The 19087-nt window shown below is 47.4% G+C and overlaps 1 protein-coding gene across 1 annotated transcript in view; it reads left to right on the top strand.

Annotated features, from left to right (window-relative positions):
- CEP128 (centrosomal protein 128) overlaps window positions 1-19087 on the top strand; it is a 757252-nt gene that overhangs the window by 303675 nt on the left and 434490 nt on the right. The window contains exon 17 of the mRNA XM_086937589.1: window positions 6535-6727. Within this exon, the coding sequence (XP_086793715.1) occupies window positions 6535-6727 (193 nt within the window). The remainder of the gene's footprint in view (window positions 1-6534; window positions 6728-19087) is intronic.

Below are 19087 nucleotides of genomic sequence, written 5' to 3'. Positions count from 1 at the left end.
CAGTCTTTTCCTACCTTGACGATTGTCTGTTGAATGTGAGCTCGCCTCAGGCAGTCGTCTCCCACCTCCAGATTACGTCAACCTTCTGCACTCGCTGAGGTTTACAATCAACATGCCGAAGTAAGATGCTCTTTTTTATCGGAGTTGTTTTGGATACAGTGCAGTTTTGGGCCTATCTTCCTGAGCATTGTGTACAGGATATTTAGGCTATGATACTGATGTTTCAGCCTCTGTGCTGAATTTTGAGATTGACCCTGAGGTTGTTACTCATGCCTATTGGCGTATGATCGCTCTGCAGTGGGACCTGAAGTCCCAGTGGGCGCAGCATCAGGGTAATGTCTCCAACATGATCCAGATCTCTGAGGGACTGCGAAAGATCTGCAGTGGTGGTTGACGAACCGCTGTTGGGCCAGTGACAGACCCCTCTCTCTGCCCCAACCAGAGCTGACTCTGGTGACAGATGCGTCACTTCTGGGACGGGGCGCCCATCTCGGAGGGGTGGAGATCAGAAAATTCTGGTCTCAGGCGGAGTCCGAGCTCCACATCAACTTGGAACTTCAGGCAATTTGCTTGGCATTGAAAGCCTTTCATCCTTCGATCAGAGGAAGGCTGGTGCAGGTGTTCACGGACAACAACATCACCATGCAACTAGCAAGGTGGTATGGTGTCATTAACCCTTTGACTGGACATGACAGGAACACCAGGGCATTTCCCTGGTGGTTCAAAACCTTGCAACGCCAACGACGCCAACTCCACCACCCTGATCGACAATCTCGCCAACCTTGGCCTCAGACAACTCGTCACTGCAGTCACCCACTCCGCTGGACACACACTGGACCACATCTTCTCCACTAGCACCCACGTCACCTACCACCACACCACTGAGCTCCACTGGACCGACCACCACTGCATCCACTTCACCTTCAAGAAACCTACCAACCAAGCACCACCACACCCAACTGATGCCCCGCCACTGTTGGAGCAAAGTGACCGAAGATCAGCTGACCACCACCCTCGCCCAGAACCCACCCACTGACCCAGACGCCACCGCACACAACCTCAGACTGTGGATCAACGACTGCGCCAACACCCTCGCCCCTATCAAAAAACCCTCCAACAACCACACCAGCAAAAGAGCCACCTGGTTCACCGACGAGCTCCAGACCTCCAAACGTGCATGCCGGAAACTGGAGAAGAAATGGCTCCACAAATGCACACCGGACAGCCACTCTGCCCACAAGGATGCCACCCGCAGACATCACCACCTCATTAGATTAGCGAAGAGATCCTCCTTCAAAGACCGCCTGGATAGCAACGCACACAACAGCAAAGAGCTCTTCAGCATTGTGAAGGAACTCTCCAACCCCAGCGCCAACACCAATGACGTCCCGCCCTCACAAGAACTGTGCGACTCACTGGCCACCTTCTTCCACCGCAAGATCGCTGACATCCACAACAGCTTCCACACCACGACCGCCACAACTACGCCGGACTCCACCCACCCTGCAAGCTCCACCCGCCTGACCTCCTGGGCTAACGCCAACGACGGCGAGACTCGCAAGGTTATGAACTTCATTCACTCAGGATCTCCATCAGACCCGTGCCCACACCACGTATTCAACAAAGCAAACGCAGCCATCACTCTCCAACTTCGAAAGGTCATCAACATCTCCTTCGAAACAGCGACATTGCCAGACAGCTGGAAGCACGCCGAAATCAACACCCTCCTCAAGAAGCCCAAGGCGGACCCCAAGGACCTCAAGAACTTCTGGCCAATCTCCCTGCTCCCGTTTCTGGCAAAGGTCATCGAGAAAATGGTCAACATGCAACTGACCTGCCACCTCGAAGACAACAACATCCTGGACCCGTCCCAGTCCGGATTCAGACGAAACTACAGAACCGAGATAGCCCTCATCGCCGCCACAGGCGACATCAGGCGCCAACTAGACAACGGCAAAACATCAGCCCTCATCCGCCTAGACCTGTCAACCCCCTTCGACACGGTCTGCCACCGCACTCTAAAGACACGTCTCCAAGAAGCAAGAATCCAAGAGAAGGCCCTCGACTGGACCACGTCCTTCCTCTCTGGCAGAACCCAGGGTGTCCGCCTCTCACCCTTCCGATCCGAAGCCACCCACATCATCTGCGGCATTCCCCAGGGCTCATCCCTCAGCCTGACGCTGTTCAACTTCTACATGGCCCCCCTCGCACAAGTGGCCCGACAACAAGACCTCAACATCATCTCCTACGCCGACGACACCCAGCTTATCCTCTCCCTAACCAAGGACCCGCACACCGCCAAAACGAACCTCCACGAGGGAATGAAGGCCGTCGCCAACTGGATGAGGAGCAGCCGTCTGAAGCTGAACTCGGACAAGACGGAGGTCCTCATCCTCAGACCCACCCCCTTTGCCTGGGACGACTCCTGGTGGCCGAAAACACTGGGAACAGCACCAACACCCACCGACCACGCATGCAACTTAGGATTCATCCTCGACTCCTCCCTCTCCATGTCAAAGCAGGTCAGCGTTATTGGCAGCGCAGTCTCCTCCTCCTGCTACAACACCCTCTGCATGCTCCGCAGGATCTACAAGTGGATCCCATCCGAGACAAGAAGAACGGTGACACAGGCCCTCGTCAGCAGCAGGCTGGAGTATGGCAACGCACTCTACTCAGGCATCCCGGCCAAACACCTGCATCGACTACAACGCATCCAAAACGCCTCCGCCCCATTGATCCTCAACGTCCCCAGCCGCAGCCACATCACCCCGCACCTGCAAAGACCTACACTGGCTCCCCGTCATCAAGAGGATCGCTTTCAAGCTCCTCACCCACGCACACAAAGCTCTCCACAACACCAAACCGGCCTACCTGAACAGCAGACTCAGCTTCCACACCCCCTCCCGCCAGCTCCGCTCCGCCAGCCTCGCCCTTGCCACTGTCCCCCGCATCCAACGAAAGACATCGGCAGCAGATCTTTCTACTACCTCTCCACCAAGACCTGGAACGCCCTCCCGACTCACCTACGGCAGACCCAAGACCTACTCACCTTCAGAAGACTCCTCAAGACCTGGCTCTTCGAGCAGTAGAGAAATGCTGTTGCTATCCGTCTGTGATGTGTGTTTCCAGGGGGTTGCATTGCAGAGGTGGTTGTGTAGGATTCGAGGGAGGCCTCAAGTGCATTACACAGTTGTAGAGATCTATAAATTTGGGTCTAGTGCATTGTATAACTTTCTACGAGAATTTGAAATGCGCACATTGCAATGCCCTTCCAGGCCTCCCCCAACTTGGACATACCAATAGTGTCCCAGGCCCTGAAGCAAGTATGCAATATGCCTGAATCAGTACCCAAGCCACATTGGAGTTTCCGCCGTCAGTGTTCCATGCCACCGGGTTCATAGCAGCATCTAGTGCCAACAGATTAAAAACGTTTGTGTTGCAGGTGAAAGGAGCATGGGTGTATTGGCACCATAAAGGAGGTTTGGTATGCCGCGGCACTCAAGGCCATGTAGCTCCAATGCTATAGACGGGTCAACACGTCTAGCAAAAAGCTAGTCATTTATTGATACTAGGTGGCTAGCTCAGTAGTACAGTCTTATATCAGCAATCCCCAGTCCTCCTTTGTAGGGGTTGAGCACACATTTACAATAGGAGTTTCATGGAAAACCTCCTGCTTAGAGGTACCTCACCACATCTGATTGTAGGGTGTGGAAAAAGGTCGGGTATATTGGGTGGGTAATACTGTAGAGAGTAGAGGACCTAGGGTAGCGCTATCACCATAAGCAGCACCCCCCACCCGCCATGCTTGTGCAGAAATAGGCCATTTCAAGTTGGATAATGCTCTGCATCAAGTTACGCTATGCATTGGCCAAGGAGCAACTTGGGTGCTCATTCTGCCAGAGCTAAGGCTGCGACCACTGGGTTAGACCACAGAGTCTCTGTGTTGGATAACTGTCAGGTTGCAACTTGGACACCTCTACCAAACACTAATATCTGGACAGTCGGGTCCGTCGCGACGGGCACTCCGCCTGTTCTGTCCTGTCCTGCAGGAGGTTTTGATTTAAAATTGGCTTTGCAGACCCACTCCGGGGATGCATTGCTTGCTTATCTAATTTAAGGTAAGGAATCTGCAGATAGAAGTCTCCATCAGATGAACAAGTTACTTGCCTTCGGTAACGCCTTACCCGGTAGAGACTCTTATCTAGCTTAGATTCCTTACTCATCCCCCTGCTCTGCGAGCTGATTGCAGTGTGTGGCACACACCTCTCAGGGCCTTTGGTTTTTCACCCCAGTGGTCAATTCGCATTGTGGCTCTGCTCTCTTGCCATTGAAAGTCACAAAATTCCCCATAGGGTTTTTTAACACGACTACAGCCCGAATTGCTGAACGGAATTACAACAAATTTGGCAGACAGTAAGTTCTTGGTCTACAAAGAGTGCTTTTTGTAATTTGGTGCAAATCTGTTCAGTAGTTTTGGAGTTATTAAAGGAAAAAGAAATATAGATATCTTGAAATGATGAACCTGACAGATATCAAAATGATATCTAATTGCCTGCCACCACTTCAATCAGGAATCTTGGGACTCGGACGAGTCCCAATAAAAAAACTCAAAAGAAAACATAAGTGGGCACGCTAGGAACACCCTGACCCCTAGGTCTGGTGGTGGGGCAACAAAATGTTTTTCCTATTGTGCAGCAAATTTGCGGAGGATCCGCAAATCTCTGACAAAATTGAAAAAAAAGCTAAGCACTGTCTGCCGCGCTTGCTTTTCTTTGCCTCCCTGGGCTGGAACATGGGGGATGGGGAGCTCAGTGTTTTGTATTAAAGGGGAGTGGGGCACACAGGGCCCCATCCCCAGGTGCCTGGCTAATTTTTCAGATGGGGAAGGGGCAGCTTTTGGCTTCAGTCACCCATCCCCCTGGGCCCCGACGTATATAGGAAAGGGAGGAGGGCCACGTGGCTCCCCTCCTGGAGCCATTAATGACCCTGGGGGCCCCAATCCTCCAGGGCCTGGCTGCTACTATGTCCCGTGGTACCCACTCCTGGGACATACCGTGTTTGCTAGAGCTTGGCACAAGCAATTTTAAAGCTTCTGCCAAGTGACTGTAAACACTAAGTCAGCTCCCAGCTGGCAGAAGCATGTAAAATGCTCTCGCCCACTGGGAGTAGACTATTCATTTGTCTCCCTGTCCACACTGAAGCGGGCACGGAGATGAGTAAATTGCTCCAGCTGACAGGGAGCAGCATTTTCTGATGCTCCCTGCAGGTAGGAGCAATGCTGGCTCCTGCTGGAGGCAGGGAGCCCCCTGCAACCGCTGGGGCACTGGGGCTTTCCTATGGTCTCCAAGAAAAAGGAAGTGGGAGGGCTCCAGTGCACCCACTTATTACTGACCGGGCCCCACGGGATGGGGTCCCCGGGGCCGAAATCTGCACTGTCCCTCATTTATAATTGGGCAGAACCCAGGGGATGGGGTCCAGCATGGGGTTGACTGCATGCGGGGGTTGGGCGCAGCTAACTTCCCGCTGCGTTAAAAAGAACATAGAAATTAACTACAAAAAACAAAGGTTACAGGAACGTTATAGGTCTGTCCAGAATGTTCACTCACAAAACCGTAGAAATTCAGCCGATCAAGTTAGATGGATGTCAAGAAACTAAAACTCGCTCCCTCGCTATGCACTACTAATTACTTCACATATTAAATCACTCATGACATCTTCTTGACATCATTGATAACATCAGTGCAATATTTGCTGTAAAAGTATTGATAAGAAAACTGTGCTGTGGCAGGGGTGAGAGTTATAGTCACCTTTGTGCACGAGAATTGCGACTACAGAGGACATGCTCTGCATTGTAGGATTAAGGCACAAAGATTGCAGCATACCGGATGTGGCTACATTCTCTTTACCTCCCACCTTGAATTGTGGTTGCTATTCTTGCACCCGGTCATTGGCTGGGCTAACGCTCGGTATCATAGTTCCCAGATTTCACGTCTCCTGGTGCTGCGATAATTATTTGAATTGCGTCTCTCCTCTACTGGGCACTGTCTCACTGCCTAGTGTTGTTGGTATTTCCCACATTATTCCTTTATTTCTGTTGAGTAATAATCTCAAGCATCATTTTGTAATTTCCTGATGATGATTCCTGCATTACTATAGGATCGAAACGTCGACTGCACCGGCCCTTTCCCTTGTACATATAATTTAATATATGGCGGAATTGCTGCTATATGGTCATTTGTGGCGAGAATTTGTCTGAGTTGCATCACAGATCAATGCCTGAGTCTTTTTATATGATGTGTTCTGCTTTCTGTTCCCACCCACCCTTTGACCTATTTATTTTCATAGACATTGTGTCTGGTTCTAACTTTTTGTTTTATTTTGATTGAAATGTGACTGTTGGTCATAGGGGATCTTGTCCCATTAAACCATTGGGTGCCAAGTGCACTATTCATGTGGTGAGTTTCCCAGAATGTCTCATCCTGCATTAAGTCTTTATTGGGTTGTTGCAAGACCTGACTCTGGGCTTTTCCCTAGACAAAGCTCCAGTGGATCTGCGAGGAGGTGAAAGAACGGGAAGGCAAGGAGAGAAAGGTCCGGCGCCACCTCCAGCAGAGCCGCGAGCAGCTCAAGGATCTCAACATCAACAAGGACTCAGAGCGCCAGGCTCTCTTTGAGCAGATAACCAGGAAGGAGCAGCTGCTGGAGGACCTCCATAGGGAGAAGCGGGGTGAGTCCATGGGCCCCGCAGTAGGGAGAGGGTAGAGAGATCTGTGTCTGACTCCTTAAGAATGAGAATTGCTATCCTCAACCCATGCAACCCACTTTGTGAATAGACTTCCTTTCCAGTACTTTTTAAAAAAAACTTAAATGAACACTTAATTCTGCGTTTTTTTTGCAGGTCTTATTTTGTAAGAAAAATGTAACGCTAGAGAAGTCATTTATCTCTATCTAAGTCCACAGCCTGTTTCTACGTGCAGTACAGATCTCAATGTTTCTGTATTTTTTCTTTCATTTTGAGAACGTGTTTTCTGGTTTAGAAATAGAGCGCCTGTGAAAAGGTGATTTGTTTTGTTAGGGTGCAGGCCACAGACTACAGATTTGAAGAACTTTAATTGTGTTTAATTTTTTTTCCTCATGCTTTTGAGGCAATTGTGAGTACATGGCGTATCAGTAATAGATATATGATAATCTCAATTAGATGATGGCTTTGTTGAAAAAGAAGTAAGCCAGTTGAGCTGTGTGCGAGCTGATGCATTGACTTCTCAGTCATCTGTATGATCAGTTTACAAGTTAGATCATGAAATCTTCAAATAGCAAAGATTCAGTGCAACCCTCCTGTGGCTGGCACTGTACTATAGTACTACGGAGAACAGAATGGGGATTGTTCGTTTAAATGTGTTCAATTGAAAGAGGATGAGTATAGAGACAGATGTTGCATTGTTTCAGTGGTGGTCTCACAAGATGTCCTTAAGTTGCTCTTGTAAACTATCTCTGATAGTGTGAAATTCCTAGGTTTCATGATACTTTGGAAAGAGATTTGCGAGAATTTAGGGTAAGGAAGACATCCAAGTTTTGAAAAACCCCTACTTACACAGCACCTCCTCCCGCTGTACTCCTTCCAATATTTAAGTTTCAACAGAGGACGGTGTATGCTCATTTAGCATAGCCCAGCCATGTAGACTTCGATGCAGGGAATTGGAGGGGTGTGCACGGCTTTTGAAATAAAGACTAAAACAGCTGTACCTATTGAGGCTCCTGAAAATGCTAAGAGCTGCAACATGAGCCACATAAACACTGTGGATCCCATTGGCTTACTTACATTTTATTATAATAGTGAGCGATTTAAAGTTCTTCATTTTTGCAGTATTTAGCCCTGCGATGATCATGGCTTTGTAATTTGAGGAACTGATTTAGAAATTGCTCAACGAGCGAATGAACAATTATAGAGGGTAACCTATTCTAAGCACTTGTTTTGTGAGGCCAGAAGTGCCAAGACTGCAGAGCTTTCTAGAAGATTTCCATATCCTGAATAGTGATTGACACATACTTTCGCTGTACACTTTGCAGGACCAAGAGTTAAGGCTTCCGTGAGAGTCATGAAAGAGAAAGTATTGTTAGACATGAGAGTTCTGAGATCACGTGTAAGTGTTTTACTAGTCTAGGAAGGCTTTCGCAATATGTGTTGACTTGCATCTTTCTAGAATGAATGAATGAGGAAGCAGGAATAAACTGCTGGAAAGACTCTAGTGGATTTTTTTTATCTGACTGTCGTTCTTTCATCCTTACAAGGGGAGAGATCCCCTTTACTTTCCTCATGTCTTCTTGCCACCTGTCATGTAAATCTGCCCCTCCTTTTTCACCATATTTTATTGGGCAGCAGTTGCCACTCCCATTATCTCACTCCATCACTCGTATCCCTTATCCTTCTGTCTGTTTACCCTATGGTATTTCCTGTCTTCCAGCCTTGTCCATTTTACCCCTCTTTTTTTCATTGATATTTGTTTTCTTCAATCCCTTCTTATCCATCTGTGCATCATGATCTGGTCGTGGTAGACATGAAAGACTAACTAACTAATCCAGTAGTTACTTTGGTGTGTTATCTATTCACACCTGGTTTTAGTACCATGTATGTGGGCAATCATTTGCTGTTTTATGTTTCTTTTCATCTTCAAGTGTAATTTGACAAAACATCATCTTTATTGTTAGAAAAGATAACCTTTTTATAAGAGTTAGTCAGTTGTACAGAGACCTGCTTTGAACACGCCACAAGGGTGCTCCTTTTATTCAATGTTAGCAGGTCATAATTTGCAAACATCCACTTGTGTGTCCTGATATCTAAAGACGTATCTAACGTATATGGGATACATTGTTTGATGATTGTAGGGTTTGAAGTCTCTGACTGTTTGCACCAATTCCCCAGTCTCCCAATTCTTCCTCAAAGTTATCCTCTATTTATGATACTCTGCTTGAGTGGACCCTAAACAAAAAGCATAACCTGGATAACAACTCCAGTGCTCGCCTAAAGAGTCCTAAGCTGCTTCTTGGAAATTTGTAGAAAGAGTGAGTGGGAAGGCTGTGTCTATTTCTGTCTGTCTGGCCCTGTATATGGTGGATGGCTGCAGACTAGTACAATATCAGGGCCCAGTCACCTCCTCCCTTCCCTCCAAACTCCAGTTCTTCTCTGTCAAATGTATGAGAAGAAGGCCTTGAATTGAGAAAACCTCTAGCAGAAGTAAACTCCTTATGGAGTCGTTTCTCTGGTGTCTAGCTTTGACCTGGAATACTCGGAGAATATCCAGCCCAGGGCAGCCTCTGTCCATCTGTTGTTGAAAATGTCTTGGAAAAAATTACTTTTACCCTGATTGGCTAACAGCTATGAACTTGGTTTATGTGGCTAACGGCTATGAACTTGGTTTATGTGGCTAACCGCTATGAACTTGGTTTATGTCTGCCTCTCAATGCCAGTTGGCATATGGGCCAGTTGTCAGACAGAGAATATATTCCCCGTCAGCACTGTTGAGAGCTACTCTGCACTGTAGCTGCTTGAGCTGCACCTGCTTGCTGAATCAAAGGTGTGGTCTGCTTGTCTTCTGGAGGCTGGGAGTAAGTCTGACTCTCTACTGGGGCCCTTGACCCTGTGCGGATTGCACTAACAGACCAGAGAAATGTTTTGGGAGTTTCTTACCCTGACCAATAATGGGCAACACTGAGGACCACCTGTAGCACATACGCAATGGAATTTTTCGGCTATCACCAGCAGTTCTGAAAGCATAGCCATTGTTAGTACTCCTAACTTGCTTGGTAGGCTAGCCTAGTCTCCTAAATGCTCTGTGTAACTAGATTGTTTCGAAATTGCAGTTATATCCCAGGAAATCAGAAAATAACCCAATAAGGAGCTAAGACTTTGTGAAGGGAATAATGGGTGGTAGGTTTCCCACCCGTATCATTTGACTCTGAACATGGCTTTTTCTAGATTAACTTAAGACCACCACCTTGATGGTTTTGAACCTCAACTTTCAATGAATGCCAGGTCAGTTGGGATCACCCTGGACCGACCTCATCCTCAAGGCACACATTGCCAAAAACAGCAGCTACCAGCTCTTTTTTTAAAAAAGCAATTGAAACTGTTTCTTCAGGAAAGCAACATCAGAACATCTGTTCAAGCCTGCCTACTCTTGCATCTGGATAGTGGAAAGGTGCTGTTCTATTTCCTCCCAGGCTCCACACTGGCATTCATTGTACCCAGCACATGACTTAGCCGGGGCCTGAAAAAACAAGATCACATCACCTTCATCCTGATGGAATTTCATTGGCTCCCTTTGCCAACTCGCACCATCTTCAAAACCAGCTGTAGTATGTACAAAGCCATCACGACCAGCACCCCTGCTTATCTTGTAGACAAGCTCACCATCTTTGGTGGTGTACTGCACACCCTCAGCCAGGGCCCAGTCAAACTGCAGATTAAGTGTGAACAAGGGAAAACACACAACATATCTATGTACCCAGCTTCTGGAACAACATTCCTGTATCCATCAGAACCGTCCCAATACTGCTCTGATTTAGAAAAGAGCAGAGGATGCACCTCTTTCAAAAACACTACATCACAATGTATTAACTGCCCACAAAGAAGCTACCTCTCCTATCACTTGTTGGCTTTATCCTTATCTTTGACCCTTTGGCGCTGTTGCTTTTTGGATAGTTTCATGCTATATAAATACCTCATACAATACAATATTGCTGTGGAATTGTCTAGAATAGTTAATGCAGTACTGAAGCGTACAGTTAATTATTGGTTCTTCGACTGTCGTGCAAGACAGAATGATGATTTCTCTAGGATCCGACCAGCAAATAAGTGTATCTTGAATCCAATTTTAAATACATGCAAGGATGTGAGGTGCTGTTAGAAATGGGATCTCTGGTTGGCTAATGCTTGCACCAAAGCCAGGCAGAAACCACCACTCTAGTCAGGGCAAGGGAGTTGCATGCCAAGATAACCCCTGCTCACCCCCTTGGTAGCTTGGCACGAGCAGTTAGGCTTATCCGGGAGGCAATGTGTAAAGCATTTGCGCAACACACACACAGCAGCGACACACTAGGCACACCACAAAAAGGAACTCCACGCAAGGTTATATATAAAAATAGCCTTTGTATTACCATAAACACATTAGTTCATAATCACAAAGTTACACTGTGCCAACTGGCACTGGGCAGTATTTACCGGGGATTATATACACATGACAGGGCCACGTGGGCCACTGTCAGAATCAGCACTTAGTAGAACTAGCCCTTCTAGAACATAGAATACTTGTAGCACAAAATAACAATTGTAGAACACAACCAGTAACCACTGGTAAAAGGTAGGTACACACTACGCAAAACTAATCACCTTAGGCATAGATCACGCCGGGAAACATAAACTCACTAGCATATACTATACTAGGCAAAACAACCTCCTAAGTATAAAAACACATTTAGAGGTATCACAGGCATAAAGGCATTGCACATTACGCATCAATCACATTAGGCAATTATCAACATAGACCTAAATCACCAATCACCTTGCGCAGCATCCCAGTAGGTACTGAAACAGTGCGCCCCAGGCGGGGGCACAACACAGGAACACTGTCCTTAGGCCAACTGGCCTCTCATGGGGCTCAAATGCCCTTAGTCCAGAATGTCCGGGCTGGCTGCGCACGCAGCGAAAGCAATAAGGGAAAAGAGCAGCCTAAACGTGGCAGCTGCCCACTAATTGCTTGGCAGCTGGGAGATCACCAAGAGGGGCACGGGCATTGACTGTGCCCCCTGTAGAATAACTGCGCAATGTGGCAGCTGTAGAAAAATGTGGGTCCCTACCCTGGGACTCAACCAGAACAATGACCCAGAGGAGAAGAACGGGTCTGGCACCACTGCACCTACTGGACCCCCACTGGGGCCCCTAGAGTAGTGGGGCAAAACGTTGCAGCTGCCCACTGTCGGACGGGGCAGCTGGGAAAGAACCAGCACCAACCAGGTGCACGTTGGAGTCCCACTCAGGGACTCTGGAATACCACAATTGCCCAAATAGGTTCAGCGGCCTGCGTCTGCGGCGCTGCTGTGGAGAGAGACCAGCACAAACACTTCAGGGGCCACTCCTAGCACACACAGTCCCTCCACAGCGTCCCCCACTCACTGGAGCGGCTGGGAGACTCTGCTCCTCTCTCGGGGTTACGTCCTCCTGTCTCCTTCCTCTGGTGGCAATGTGGGCACTTGAATGCACGGGGCAGGCACCGGCAATGTGCCTCGGGCCCCCCTCCGCCTCCCTTCTCCACCGGCTCTCCCTGGGCGCCTCCTCACGGCCGGACAGTTGCGGGGCTCTCCCTCCTGCAGGGGAGATCCATAGGTTCACCGGGCACGGCTTCTCCGGTCTCTTTTTCCAGAGGGCGGGCTTTCCTCTGCTTCCGGGACCTTCTCCTGGGCCGCGCTGTAATTGGGCGGCCCGCGCAGCTTTTGGGTCGGCCGCCCCCAACCAGGCAACAGTGCCTGTCTTCCGGGTCGCGGCGATAGCGGCCCGGAGGGAACTCGGAAGAGCGGCTCGGGCCGCGGCGGTGGCTCTGTTGGAGGTGGCAAGTTGCGGGGTGGGCACCCGCCTTAAGGAAATGCCCAAAAGCGGGGTGAGCACACGCTTTAGGATAAAAGCACGGCAGGTTGGGCACCTGATCTCTCCAGACCCAGTCACCTGCGGGGCGGGCACCCAATACCTTCAGGAACAGCCAATACGCGAGGTGGCCTCCCGTCTCCCACGAAGCATGGGGGAATCCCTGCGCTGAGGATTCCCTCACAGGACGGTGCAGCTCAGTGCTGAAAATCATACAATAGAAGCGCTCCTAGGGCATAAGTCCGGCGCTCTACCTAGGAGTAAATGAAGCTCTTCTCCAACTGCAAAAAAATAAAGCGCTCCCAGGCGCTGTAGAACAAAGTCCCAGGAAAGTCTTTTATAATGCAGAGGGGGCAAAGGCTGGGCCCAGGGGCCAGCTCACAGGGCCCTCCAGCAGGGAGGCAGTCCCCAGTGGCGGTTCCTCCTGGTGCCCAGCAGCAGCAGGCCCCCCCTCAAGTTAGGAACAGAGTGAACATTTTGCATGGGGTCACAGCCCCTTTTTATACACACATTTTCTTTGTCTGGAGCTGTAGGGCAAGGGGAGAACCAGTGACAACTGTTTCTTGAGCACTTTATTTTGCTCAGCCCCTCTCCCCATTCACAGGACAGGCTAGGGACATCAGACGCACCACAGGGGGCAGAGCCAGCATTGTGGAGGGAAGGCCCAGCCCTGTTCAGGTCCCACGTGCACTCCTCCCTCCCATCAACATGCAGATCTCTCCATTCACCACCGGGGCAGACCCATCCTGACTCCTGGAGCCAGGCACACCAGCCAGCTCCAGCCAATCACAAGCCAGGCAGTCAATTCACATTTACTGCACAGACATGCCAACTTCTAGAAGTGGCACTTCTACACTAGACACATTATATCTGTGCATACCGTCGCACAGTATTTAATCTCACGAGTTGGCACATACGAAACTCGCCCCTGCACTCCCCACACATCAGGAACTACCATGGACACACACATTCCCCATGCATTCCTATGGGAGGGCAGGCCAATCTCACCACACACACTCAGACTGCGCACGCACCTTACACTGGGACACAGGGTTAAAGTGCGCAGAAGCCAACAACAACTAGTATCAGGTCACAATTAAAAGCAAAAAGTTTAGGAGTGGACCTGTCAAAAGGGCCAAGTCCAACAGGTGCCTCAATGGTGTTAGGGTCTGTGCTTTAATGCTGCCATGGGAGGAAAAACAAGTGACAAAAAAACAGCGGTTGCACTGAGTGCCTGGATGTAATGCTGTGCTGACTGTATACACTGATTAGAATGTAGAGGGAAGTGGTGAGGCGAGTTTAAGGGTGCCAAACTATGGATTGATTTAAAGACCAGGGTTAGAACTCCATCTAACGATTGTAAGACATTAAAGCAAAGCATCGTTACTCTAGGGCTGTTCCTCACATTACTCTCAAATGCATATAGAAAGGCGACTAGTGCACTTAGATGACAAACTCAGACCTAAGAAGTAGGCGTTGCAGTTACTGTGGATTCAGTTCTTTTTTGCAGTGTCCCACTGCCTCATGAGTAGGGACAGTTCCGGCGAATCTAAGAAAGTCACATTGAGGGTAGGAATTTGTAGTAAAAAAACTAAGTACAATAAGCAAAAGTAAAATATGGCAGTCAGTGAAAAATGTAAGTTACGTTACCCTGAAATGCAAGATCGACCACAAAAACAATGAGTACCATGTGGACATGTTTTGCACTAGTTTACAAAGATTGTGTAGGCGCTTAGAAACAGAATTTTGTGTTTTTTGTTAATGGCCCAAATCGACTAAATGGCTACTGGTGTATGAAACCGCAAACACCTTTGGCGCTATCAACAGAATCTACGAGGTAATGCCCAGACTCAGCGTGCTCTACATGGGCACGTACATCAGACAGCATCAATAGATGCTTTTGAGTATACATTGCTTGGTATTGAATTCGATTTCTTTGATACTTAAAAAAATCAGCAAACCTGAAAATGTAAAAGAAATAAATAAATAAAGAACATTTACTTGCTTTACTTCAATTCACCATTTTTAAATGTACATCTCCTATTTAACCACATTCAAGCTTTTCCACACTTTTGATCCGAAGAGCCACCCAGCCTGCTGCTACCCATCAACACACTGTACTTTTCAAGGCTGCAATATATTTGATGATGAAAACAAAGCAAACTAAGGGAGTTGCTTAATGTTTTGCCCTCCAGGGATCCACGGGAATGGAACCGGCATATTAGTGAAATTAAAGCAACATTCAATATGTGGGAGATAAAGTAGGCTAATTGGGGCAAGGCTATGGGTAGTTTCTATAAAGATTATTCGCCTTCAGCGCCTTATTTTCTTGGCGATGTGTAAGCAGTGGCGCTCAATTCCTCCTGAATAGTATTATTTAAATTAACATCTGTATTTGTAGAGTGCACATTCACCCCTTGGGGCATCTTGGTGTTGAATTACAGGTGTTCGTTACTAAAGTCACTGGTACTTATTTTATCTGCCTTGGAAGGATGAAAGGTTGAGTGGGGTGACCAGGATTTAAACCTGTGCCCTTGATGTCAAACACACCAGAGACGTGCAAAAACCGACGGTTCCGCTGCCTACTCAGGTTGAACGACCCTCCGCATTTGTCTTGTGAGCAATTGCAGAACTGGGTCCAATCCAAGTGACTGGGCTGTGTTTTCCCTCACTTGCACTCGGTAAACAACTCATGCTTGACAGTAAGTGCTGTCTCCCAAAAATAAGTGCTGGTGGTCTGGCATTACGGGTGGTAGAGGCGTAGACACCATTGAGGCTAATAATTTCCAAATCTGGGACCACAAGCGGAATAAACTTCACTGTAAAGAATAACTGCTTGGCAGCTTTCACAAGAATTTAGCAAACTTGGTCGTAACCTCATATGAAAAATGAAGGCCTTGGAAGTGTTTCCTAAGTAGCAGCTTGGACCTACTGGGCCTGCTTATTAAATATGAGACAGGTCTTTAAATTGAAGGATTTAGGGAAGGAAATTGAAAAGGTTAAAGTACAGTTGCTGTTTAAATGAAACAATCCACGAACCGCCTGAAATTTGTAAATATATAGTAAAAGCAGAATAAGGCATTATAATGGAGGGCTGCAACCCAATTGTTTTTTTTTTACATTTTAAGACAAGGCTATAATTTTGCATTTTGGAAGGCCAAAAATTGTTTTATAAAAGGAAAAAATAGAACAATGTATTTGAAATTAGGGGGCAGAAGGATAACCGAAAGCTTTGGGGTTCGGCAAGTAAATTAAGGGGTGAGATAGCCAGCTAGGCAGTCATTTCTGATGTATACTTCGAACTACAGATTCCTCACCATATAATACGCCCAAGCACCAGACTACCCAGAAAACGTTTCCATAACGGTGCAGGAGTGAGCTACTAGAATGCATTGTGCAGTGCCACACTGACTACAGACTGCTCCTGAAGTTAAGGAGCAGAGCCACACATAAGGGTCTCCCTAGCCGCTGATTACAGATCCTGTCTTTTTGTGCCGTACGACCTTAATCTGGCCTCCGCTCCCAACTTTGTTAGTTTTCCGATAACTTCTAAAATGGTTTTACCAGTGTACCTGGTAACGTTGTCCCCACGCAAAATGACAGGTTTCAAGACATGCCACAGCTGCAGGAAGCAGATGGTAGTCACAGACCCGCATGAGGGAGTGTCTTTGGTGTCTTTAGGACACAACTCGGAGTCGCACGATGAGTGTGCCTTCATGCATCCAAAGGCGATCTGAGACTGGGACGAGAAGCTTTATGTTGACGAACACATAAAGAGGTTGCAGCCTTCATGTAGGTCCCTCTTCTGTTCCAAGTCACAGGCATGGACTTGATGAGAGGCAGGTTCTGCGACTGCTCTAAATCAAGCTCCAAGTCCTCCAGTAAGTCCAAGCCCAAGATCAAGCATACGGAAGTTCATCAGGAATCAACCCCATCATGCCACTCTAACTCCAAAGCAAAGGCGTAAGGTCCTCATGATATTAATTGCACCCATTCCGTGTCTCCGGTCTTGGAACAGATTCCTCAGCTGGTCCCGACATCAGACTGAGTTTACTGGGCCTTCGTCAACCCCAAAGTAGGTCAAGGCTCTTTAGGAGGCCATGCTGCAAATGTTCATTGTGCTTCTGGCTCCCTCTGGTGCACCTTAAGGCAGGATGGAACCACAGGGACATCTAGTCGTGTTCTCTCCAGCTGGTCCATCCCTTGTGCTGTCTACCACTTGGGTCCCATAACAGACTTCTGCTCTAGCCCTAAGATCACTGCCAGTCCCCAATACCCCGACACTGGCGTTGATGTTCTGGCACTGGAGGATCACCCAGAGCCAATTCCGATGTTTTTCTCTAAACCAGCTTCAGCTTGAGCATGACTGATGTCGCCGTACAATGTAACAAAAGCGCATCCAGTCATCATGCAGCCTAACTCTAACCCAGTGCCTCTGCTACGTCACCTACATACTAGGTTTGCATTATCTCTTTGGTTTGTCTCTGATCCTATACCAGCGAAGGAGCACCACAAGATATTGATGATACCTGTGATGTGGATGGCTCCACCCCATTCACTATTCTGATGATGCTTTATATGTTAATTTAGAAAATGCCAGTGGGATTGACACCACTCCTGAGGCCACCAATGGAGTACCTCATTTGTAGAGCTGCTCCAGAGGGGGGGCGGAGGCACTAGAATCGCAGTTACTCTCAGTTTCAGTTGAGACCAAAACAAATGTCCTGATGGAGATTTTGTAGGCTGGGCCTGCGACATCTGTGCCCTTGCTTTTTTTGAAAATGCTCTCACTGATACTTTGTTGAAGACTGTGAATAGCCATTATAATAAGGGGGTAACCCAATAATAGTCTTGTACCTGGGTGTAATTTGGTACGTAAAACAATGGTCCTAAACCTTTCTTTGAACAGTGTAAATCTAACATACAGTAATCATTTCATTCAATTTATGAGCATACATAATGTCAGCTCACAGTAATCAAAATAGTTATGTTAATAATGTGCAACAACCAATATATTTCAATGCAGCATATATTTATTTAGACATAATTAGGCTGACGGTAGATATCTTACTGTATTTGAGAAACAATGAAGGGGACAGAAAAGGTTGATCCAAGGGGAACGTGCAGGAGGGGGTGCTCTTGTGAAAGGTATGAAATCAAGAAACTGGAAGAATTCTCAGAAGTCCTCAGGTAAGGGCGATTATAACAATTCAAAGATTCAGTGGCCAGGCCCACCTAAACTGATATTCAGAGAATATCAGTTTAGGTGGGCCTGGCCACAATTAATCAATTATCCGCAAACTCTATTCTGCAAATTTTTACAATATTTTAGAACTGTATCATTTTACACGGTGGGGTTAGGGGCTTGTGGTCCAGGCCTGAATGGTGTGGGCGTCGACTTTTCGACCTGACTTGAGGCACAGATGGGCAAACAATTTGCGATTCGCCTGAAAGAGGAAACTGCTAATATATATTGAAGCTTCCACATTGAATGCCCTGAAATTGATCGGATCAATTTACACTGCCCTAATTATACGGATGAGGACCCACACCTCCAGTGAAACCATGGACCATTAAGAGTATACCCCTACGCTCCGCGAAACCACGTACGTGAATTGGTTGCCCATCCTTGTCCTGAGGAAGACCCGCAGGTTGAGGTCCAAAAACTCCCTCTGTGCCCCAAGTCAGGTCGAAACATCGACGCCTACACCACTCAGGCCTGGACCACAAGCCCCTAACCCTACCATGCAAAATGATGATACATTGCTAAAATATTGAAAAAAATGCCAAATAGAGTTTGTGGATTATTGATCAATCGTGGCCAGGCCCACCTAGACTGATATTCTCTAATCAGTCCAACCTTTGAATTGTTATATTCACCCTTACCTGAGCACTTTTGGGAATTCTACCCTTTTCTTTATTTCGTACCTTTCACTAGAGCACCCCCTTCTGCACGTTCCCCTGGAGCAATCTCTTCTGTCTCCTTCATTGTTTCTCAAATACAGTAAGATATCTACTGTCAGCCTATTTATGAGTAAATAAATATATGCTGCATTGAAATCTATTGGTTGTTGCACATTATTAACTTAACGGTTTTGATTATCATGAGCTGACATTATGAATGCTCATAAATTGAATGAAATTATTATTGTATTTATAGACTTACATTGTTCAAAGAAAGGTTTAGGACCATTGTTTTCTGTACAGAAGACTGTGAATAGGCAGGCAGCGAGATGTCAGTCTGACGCATGGTGACCCCGATTTTCTCACCAGCCACCCTGATTCCGAAGCTCAAACCTCAACCACTAAGGTAAATCCTAACTCATTTCCTACCACCCCTTCGTATAGATAATCCAAGAACATTTTGTTCAGTGTATGTTTTCTTCTGCAAGTTTGGCACTGAGCGCCATAAATGGTTTATTTTGCTTCATAGATTTATTGTATCTAGAAAGC

The sequence above is a fragment of the Lissotriton vulgaris genome, chromosome 9 (assembly GCF_964263255.1).
Source record: "Lissotriton vulgaris chromosome 9, aLisVul1.2, whole genome shotgun sequence".
Taxonomy (NCBI): domain Eukaryota; kingdom Metazoa; phylum Chordata; class Amphibia; order Caudata; family Salamandridae; genus Lissotriton; species Lissotriton vulgaris.
This window is presented reverse-complemented; position numbering and strand designations above follow the sequence as displayed.